The sequence below is a fragment of the Camellia sinensis genome, chromosome 8 (assembly GCF_055761805.1).
Source record: "Camellia sinensis isolate YWXY chromosome 8, ASM5576180v1, whole genome shotgun sequence".
NCBI lineage: Eukaryota > Viridiplantae > Streptophyta > Magnoliopsida > Ericales > Theaceae > Camellia > Camellia sinensis.
The window spans coordinates 178,068,596-178,077,553 of record NC_138968.1 but is presented as its reverse complement, the minus strand read 5'-3'; the positions used below and the strand labels follow the sequence as shown (position 1 = coordinate 178,077,553).

The 8,958-nt window shown below is 35.2% G+C and overlaps 1 protein-coding gene across 3 annotated transcripts; it reads right to left on the bottom strand.

Moving 5' to 3' along the window:
* Window positions 1-4,068: 4,068 nt before the first annotated feature.
* LOC114319506 (Yippee family putative zinc-binding protein) lies at window positions 4,069-8,364 on the bottom strand. Of its 3 annotated transcripts, none has more exons than XM_028266529.2 (6): window positions 8,078-8,364; window positions 7,837-7,980; window positions 6,576-6,619; window positions 4,980-5,088; window positions 4,407-4,462; window positions 4,069-4,308 (listed from the first exon to the last, which is right to left on the bottom strand). In XM_028266529.2, the coding sequence occupies exons 2-6, from the start codon at window positions 7,930-7,932 to the stop codon at window positions 4,230-4,232; spliced, it is 384 nt and encodes a 127-aa protein (XP_028122330.1). In that variant the 5' UTR covers window positions 7,933-7,980; window positions 8,078-8,364; the 3' UTR covers window positions 4,069-4,229. The 3 variants fall into 3 exon arrangements, with proteins under 3 accessions (XP_028122330.1, XP_082740936.1, XP_028122329.1); XM_082884810.1 differs by having other exon boundaries at window positions 7,837-7,954; window positions 8,078-8,224; XM_028266528.2 differs by lacking the exon at window positions 8,078-8,364 and having other exon boundaries at window positions 7,837-8,046.
* Between the last annotated feature and the right edge of the window lie 594 nt (window positions 8,365-8,958).

The window sequence follows — 8,958 nt, the reverse complement described above, 5'->3', positions numbered from 1 at the left end:
CACACCACTGCCGGTGGTAATTCCACTCAGCCGGTGGCACTCCCCAGTGTCCAGGGATGCAGTCCTGAGGTTTTGACAGCCTCCAGAGGAGTGAAGGAAGGAAAACAGAGGCAGCCTACGCATGGCGGCGCGTTTCCCGAGGCGTTTTCCTTGTTTTCTTAGTTTTAGTTAATTTACTTAGTTGATTAGGCAATTTGTAATATTTAATTAGCTTGCGTAGTTAATTAATTTGTAATATTTATTTGGTCCCTCCGAGCGAGGGCAAATATGTAATAAGTGTGCGTGAGTGTGTGTATGTCTTCCAACCTCACGTCTTTCTTTCCTTTTATTTACCTGCTTATGATGGTAGATTAGGGCACGTTTAATTTAGCATACCTTATGCTATGCATGTGTGCATCCATGCATTTGTATTGCATGCATTAGGCTCGGTACATCACGCTAACTGCATGTGTACTTCAAAAATTGAATATGTGATAGTTGATCGCATTTGATATGCCATGTTTAGGTTAGCCGAGCCTATCTAATTGCATCCTGTATGTGTTGCATTAGGCAATTTAACATGAACTAGGACACGCATGTTTGCTAACTAGTTTACTGTTTTGGCACGGAGTACGATGTAAGTATTTCCGCTTTAGCATATCGCATGAGTGTAAATGTTGCCATGTCAGCATGCTTAACATGTGGCTAGATGCTTATGTGTTATAAACTGCTTGGATGCCTGTGGGTGAAGGTTGGATTGTTTGAGTTGGAAGAACTCATTGAAATCCGTGTTTTAGCCTACTTGCGGTAGCAAATTCCAAAGCATTTTCAAAACAAACGGCTATGCAATGTTCCTTTCCAAATTAGGCAATCTAGTCTATACTTGTTTGCTGCGCGCATAACATAGTAAACGCTAGGCTAATAATTGGTTTAAGAACACATAGCGTTTTCAAAATCGGATATCATGGTTAGTAGAGGCTGGTCTTCGGACCGGGCGAAAGGGGGTGCTCATAGCTGACCTTCCCCGATCGTACCCAAGCTCCCGAGCCGAGACAACTCCGGTGATGACGGACATGTGGCCTTCGGCACCGAGTCAGGGTTTCCTAAATTTCTCCATTTTAAAAAAATATTTAGGTGGCGACTCTGTATCTGGCAAAGCAGTCTATGTTTGGCACTACTTTTTCAAAAATCTATTTCTCAAAACGATTTGCCAGATTTGGACTCTTTGGTTCAGATTAAGAACCGTAACACAATTTGAGAGTCCGAGCTGTAGTGACCCCACAAATGAACAGAACGGGACTCACCCTCCCGGGGCGTTCGGGGACGTCTACAGATATTCAAGTCAATAACAGCAATTTCAATAATAGAGAAAAAGAGCATGTCATTCAAATAGATAACAAGGTTATAATGTTAGTGGTTAGTATTCTAGAAATTCCCTAAAGAGATTTCATCCTCCTAACCACAAAAATTGGACACCAGACTATTCGGAACTCCCCATTTTGCTACTTTGTTACAGAACTAACCTCGGATGCCTACCAACGGTTATATACCGCATAGCGCTAACCATAGGGCCTCAAAAGGGACAGCGAAAAAAAAAAGGTTTTATCTCCTGAATCCAACCTTATCCTTTCAAAAAAGTTTTATCTTCCTGAATATCTCATCCGGACCCGACCTTATCTCACCAATCAAACCATCGCAAAGAGTTCGAATACGTCTGTTCCATTCTAGGGTTTATGCGACAACCGCTTGCGCAAGACTTAACTTCCAAATAGGGAACGCATCCCAACAATCCATACATAACACATTATCATCTATTCATTATTCAAGTGATCGAAAACCCAATATTATTCCAATTAAGTTTTCCGTTTGGATTAATGTTTTAAGTCAAGTTAGAACAAACTCAACAAGATAGTAATATCCACATAAGCATGAGCATCATTAAAATGAAGAAGATGAGGAACATAACCATAACACATGAAACATCATACCAAGGCATGATCGTAAACTAATAAGCATATTCATGTATACAAGAGCATAAAACACCCATGCAAAACTAAATTTCCAGATTCAATACCATTTAAAGATTAGAGTTAAAAGGGATTTTTTATATTTTTACCAAACTCGGCCTCCCTATGGTTCGTAGAGAATTTAATCTAGTTTCCAGAACATATTTCGGAAATGTGATAGCTTTTCTAGATTTTTAGATATTTAAGAAATGTTTCAGCGCTGTCCAGATTCGTCGACCGTTTCGGAAATTGGAGTTTCTCACAAATTGCGCACTCGTTTTCAATGAAACCAATTTTAGTTGAAAGATAACTCCTTAAGGAAGATTTTGACATAAAATGGAGGTCCAGAATAATTTCCTACATTTTTCTAGAAATTTTTAAAGTTGGCTGTGAAAACATATTCTTAAGGCACAATACGCAAAACAAGAAGATTTGTGAGAAAGGGATCTGCTAAGGGAAATTTTTCATTTCTTTTGAGATGAAAACATGCTAAATAATATATATTAAACTCAGAAAGTTATCTTGAAGGTGTGCCCTTAGAAAATTTGAGAGATTGATATGAAAAAGATAGTTTTGTACCGAAATGAGGGGAACTACAAGAGAAGTAGAATCATGGCTCAACTCTTATCATTTTTAACACAAGGAAATCATTAATAACACATCTGAAAACAATGGGTAGAACCCTTAAGAACATGTATTTGAAAGAGAAAAATAAAAGAGAGAGTTGTGTTGTGGATTACTTGCTAGGCTTAAACAAGATTGCTCTCCTCTTCCTTCCTCTCCCTCTCAAGACTTTTCTCTTGTTCTCCTTTATCTTCTCTAAGCCGAATGTATATGAGTGTGTGTTGTTTGTGTATGCCATGCTAGGGAGTGGTTGTATTTATAGGCAATTTCGGTGTAAAAAGACATAAAGGCCAACTCGTTGGAATTGGATTGAAAAGTTTGGATTTATTAGGAGTCTAATGGAATAGGGAGTGATTAGGGAACTTAATCATGTGATTAGACAATATTTAGTTGGCCTCTAGTTAGAATGAAACTAGTGTTGGAACACAACCCTAGATTTAAGGGTTCTAGGTACTAGAGCTTCTAGAATATCATAATTACAAGTCTTGAAAACACGTCCCTCACATTCTCTTAGGTTGGCTCGCCATGGAGAAGGGAAAAGAAGAATATTTTATTTAATATATGTGTGCTATGGACATATTCCCAATGTATATATAAAGAATTGGTATCAAGGTCATCATTGCTTTAAGATTTCAAGGGATTTGTTTATACTAAAGTACAATGATTATGGCCTAGGAGGTATGATGGCTAGCCATGTGCTCAAGATTTGGAGAGATTTTCCTATTTATTATGTGTACAAATTCCATAGATATTGTGTACAAAAAGATTTGATGAATAAGAGGTACAAATATATATATATATATATATATATAGATCTCAAATTGATTTGATGGTACCTATAGTATAAAAAGTACATGTATTATTTTTGAGGTAATTCTTGAAATTAATAAAAGAAGTGAGAGTTTGGAATAAGACTTATGTTTTGGAACCTTATTTATGTAGAATTAAATTAAATTAAGCTAAGGAACCTAATTCGGTTAGGATATTCCTGTTTCGATGAAAATAAAAAAATAAAAAAATGCTAACTGGCAAGATTCGAAATAATTCTAGAAACTGAGCGGCTTTCAAGGAAATAATTCAAACATAAAGACTTTAAAAGAGAATACATTTTTTTTCAGGGGCTTCACAAAGACCCTAAGATTAGTTGAAGTGCATGCAAACTAGCCCAAACACCCGAAAAACCAAAAAGTTCACTGGTTACGCTTCATCATTCCACATCAGTTAAATTTAACATATGTTGCATCAAATTTTAGAAAAACAAATAGTTCAACTATCAAACTTTATTTGACAAGCACAACCAATTTTGAATTTTTTCCAAAGTTCAACTTTCTATTGTATGGCTGTTCAAGTTCCCACAACATAAATGTTGAAACAGCCATGGTTTGCTTTCAAACGTAGCATTTGTAGTAAACCCCCAAGAAATAAATACCAGAAATCCAGATAATGAACAAGAACATCATTGTTAGAAAAATAGAGCAGATTTCCATGCAGATTATTAGTGCTCATGAAGACAACAACCACTCTTCTGCAATTTCATTGTTCAAAATCCACAACATTAATGCACATTTTCACAATCTCAGAATATTTATTACATCTATTAGGGCAAAATGGAAAAAGAATTTACGGATCTTCAGCATCACTCAGACTAGGGCGGGTATCTATGTAGAATTCTGAATCGACTGCATCGATGATCCTCCCTCTGTTTTTGTAGACATGTCCAAGAAATTTATTAAGGAAACAAAATTTGCAGTCGGATATTGAGCAGAAAGAATGACTGAAATTATCAAAGGGTTGTACCTTTCGAGAACAAACTTTCCTTCTTTGTACTTCTGGCTCTTTTCGTGTGCAGACTCCTGGTTGGGGGAGAAAGAAATTTCTTGAAATTTTCTAAGAGGGATGCTAAGGTGAGAAAGCCAACATATTTACTACTGAATTTTATGTGGGACACCGCCTATGTTACATTAACTCTTCAAAATAAATAAAATATGTGTGGAATGTGTCCGATACTTCACATTGGACACTTCTTATATATTTATATTTAACACTATCATTAAATGTATATTGTTATATACTTGTTATAAAGTGAGTAAAATGTCTTCCAGACATTGTCTGTTACATACAACACCATTTTATCTCAAATAATAGATTGCAACTATAAAAATATGACCCTTTTTTGCCAAGGCCACGTAACCATTTGAGGTTTGATGGTCCAATCTCTAGATACGCACCCACACCCGGACCCTCATAACATAGATTACAGCTATATGGCCATTTGAGCATGCATTCGTTATGTGTGTGTATGGTATGCTTGTGTGCGCTATTGTGTGTGTGTGAGAGAGACAGAGAAAGAGAGAGAGAGAGAGAGATTACATATTTCCAGCCAACAATCTGTCCACAACAGCAGCAGAATATATCCGCTACAGTATGCATTCCAGAGAGCATCAACCTCTCCATGTGAGATCCAACAGTGATATTCACCCTGAATCATAAATTCTCGCATGTAAAAATTCAAGTATTTGTCAGGAAATAATAATGTATTGCTCCAACATATGTTCTCCTAAAGGAAGAATAAGTACTGGTCATTGTGTCTATGATGAAAGATAAGGAGGAGACACTAAATTATCCATATCTGTCAATAACTTTCTCTTCAGATTATTGTATAAACTACTGTTTAATTAACTGTTTTAGAAGAGTTAATAGATTCGCAAACCATTGTTCTCTGCAGGTGAAATTTCTCTGGTATTATATGCTCACTAGCATTCAAAGTTGTACGACAAGCATTTCGAAACCAACAAATTATCAAAGCTATAAAGAAAACAAGTCAAGCCATGCCTTGGCTGTTCAAGCTTTCGATTGAAAACTAACAATGTTCAAATGAATGTTGAGCTTATGAGCAGTCTTAAACAAGTTTCTACTCAGGCCAATCTCAATTCAAGCATGAGATGGCTTCATTGCTTATGTAGTTTTAAGTTACCCGTTAACTTACTGAGATGAGTTGGACTCAAGCTCAATCGTTTCTACAAATAGTTGAGCTAAGTTCATCTGCCTGATTAGGAATCAAGAGTGAGCCTCTAACCATGCCAAGCCTCAGAAACTTCGTCAGTCCTACAGCCCAAGGTTGTTAAAATCGGAGTCCTAAGTAAGATTGTTGGAAGGGACTTGTGGATTAGATCATAGAATCGGATCAAGGATTGTAAGATTCTATTTTCAATGTAAAATAGAACGAAAAATTATCCATATAGATAATGTATCTTAAATAATTTTAAAATCATTAAAAAATGATAAATTTGATATAATGCATCTTTTATGTCAACACAAATTAGAGGAGATGTTTGGCGAAAAAGTTTATAGTCAAATTTCTTACATAAATATACACATATACATAAATATATAAGAAATAAATAATAAGAATTTTTTTTGTTTGTAGGATTAGGATTGTAATAGAATCGGGATCGTAGTGCGATTCTACATGATTTTATGCCTAGGATTATAGTCACTTTAAGATCCTACTACGATCCAAATTGGAATTCTGATAACTATGCTACAGCCATGGTTTGTGGCTTGGAAATTTAAAACGTATTATGATGTCAGTCTTTTCTCAAAAAGCTTTTTACTTCTCATTAGCAATATAAAATTCATATCCTCCCCAATAGCCATTATAAATTATTTATCAGAAATAAGATTCTCATTCATTACAATAAACTATCAACTATCTATTTTAAATTCAGCTTTGGCACATCTTAAATAAAACACCTGTCTGTTGGAGCATATCAACAATAAAACATGAGTCAAACAAAGCATATACATAACATTTCCCAGTTGTTGGTTCCTATCTCATGAATTTTCCTCTTACCCAAAAAAGGAAGTAAGAAGTAAAAATAAAAACAGGAACAGAAAAAATCAAACAGCAATAACAAACGACCGGCAGCAATCAAAAGGTTTATGACAAAACTACAAAGAACTCACGCATTATTGAAAAGATATGCTTTTCCCCTGCGGCAATGAAAAGCCTGATCAAATCACAAAACAACTAGTGAGTAACAAAGTTGAAAATCCACATAAAATTTGAACAGATGGATCTATGCATCTCAAAATGTAGCAAGAAATAAGAAACCTATGATCTAATAACAAAATTAAATTGGTTAAATCCTTGCTTTTCTTCCTGAGAGTGAAAGAGTTACGATATGATTGACGAAATTGACACCTCCCCAGAGAGTAAAAGAGTACTATTAGTCAAATAATAAATAAACAATCCAAGAACACTTTAAGCACTCTGGTACAAGATAGATGATTTAACATCTCAAGCTACCAACCAAAAAAAAATCATCAATATTCTTGGGAAGTTATTGTACAACCCAATGATGTGACGGATATGATTGGACACACCAAAAACCAATCTTTTCCTTTTGTAGCACCACAATCGAATACCCTAAAATACATAACAATGGAGACTGACATCACTGGGGGATACGACAGAGTTGAAACTTTATTTCCTCTCAAATGAGTCTTATTCCCTTTTTTTGGGGGGGGGGTCTCTCCCACTTTAGGAATTTATGTAATTGTAACTTATGCTATATTTAGTTCTCATTGCAATTGATGATTCATTATCCTTCATTGTTTTGCTATACATTATTGGGGCACTTAAGCATCCAATTGAGCCTTTAAAGGTGTATTTACATTTGAAGAGTGAGTTTGTTCCACATTATACCAGTTATACCTCAAGCTAGAAGGTTCTCTCCAATGTTCCTTCATAATTAGCCCACGCCAAGCAGAGCTTCCAACAACCCTTTTTTCTTTTTTAAATCCACGTCATATATTCAAAATCTGGGCTTTTTTTTCTAGATACAAGACATTTCTTCTTCTTTCTTTTTTTTTCAATCTCATCCAAGAACCAAATTCTTACAGCTATTATTGTCAATGCCCTCAAATAACATTTCAAGAACCAAAAGTTCCAAAACTTGCATAGAGTGATGCTATACAAACTAACAAATCTTACAATTTTTTCTTATTTACTGACTTGACTCATGTTCCAAATTCCAAAGCTTCATTGTTGCATAGGAAAAATCTTGTTAATTTGTGTAACTTTTTTTCTAATTGGATACTTAGTTTAGTTTGCTCATAGCTACAATTATAATAACCAACCAACAAGAATAAAATTATAGCACAAACATATACATATATAGGCAACACATAAAACATATAGATATAAATACATATAAGAAGTTACCTTGGAGACAAGGTCATCTGCAAGGGCCAAGTGGGTTTTGCAGAACTTGCATCTGTAAGTCCTACCCTCCAGCTCCACCACAAATATCATCCCCATCTCTCTCTCTCTCTCTCTCTCTCTCTACAAAATCACTGAAGTTACCTTCTGATTCATTCAACACCAAGCCCCAATTCATGTATCAATCCAAAACCCACAAAAAAGCAACAAAAAAACAAAAATTAGCAGTACATTTCATGAGTACCTCTCACGCGAATCCACCAAGCTTCGTCCCCTACAGAAGTGGCCCATTCCCAATGCCACGTGTCGAGGGACACGTCTCTTTTCACTGATGATGGTGAGTCCTCAAATTTGTCGCAACTCTGTTATCCATCGAAAACTATACATTCTCAACTCAACATTGAAGAGTCACTGGCTTCGATGGGGATGGCCCAAGATGTTGTAGGGATTGGGGCCGAGTTCGAATAAAAAACCTATTGCTTGAGCCCAATTTGATATTGGACGTAAAAGTCACAGGAAAACACTATGTATAAAGAAAAAAAAATGACATGGTGTGTGGGTATATATAATAAAATTCTCCAAAATCATATGCTGACTATGGGTGTTAAAATAATTAGTAGAACTGGTAAAGTGATTTAATTTGGTCTAAATTGTTGGTTTGGTCACCAAAAAAAAAAAAAAATTATATTAGTTTTGGTTCTCCTTCTAATTCTGAAAATAGTAGAATCATTCAAATCAGTCTAATTCTCTGTCGATCTAGTTTCTGGTTCCGAGCCGAACTAAACTGTGACATATTTGTTTATTATTGTTTTATATTTTTATATGTAAATGTTTCTTATAATATTTGAATACTAGTCTTCATATTTTATTTTATTTTTTTTACATATCTTCAATTGCAAAAAAAAATAAAAAAACTAAATTGAATATCTAGATGCGCAGTTTAAATGTTAAGAGCATCTCCAATGATTTGTCATTGGGGTTGTCATAGCTATAATATATCAGTTTTGTGTAAAAGTGGTTCTCTAATGATTTACCATTGGAGTTGTTAAATTTGGCAAATGCCAAATGTGTCAATTCACCCAAAACCAACCGTTTCCTTCTTTTCCTCCCTCCCTTTCTCATCCT

Coding starts and splice junctions, on each gene's coding strand:
- LOC114319506 (XM_082884810.1), bottom strand. CDS start 8,124: ATGGGCCACTTCTGTAGGGGACGAAGCTTGGTGGATTCGCGTGAGAG. Junction 7,955..8,077: donor TTGGTGGATTCGCGTGAGAG/GTACTCATGAAA, acceptor GATTTTGTAGAG/AGAGAGAGAGAGAGAGAGAG. Junction 5,089..6,575: donor GCATATCTTTTCAATAATGC/GTGAGTTCTTTG, acceptor TTTATGATTCAG/GGTGAATATCACTGTTGGAT.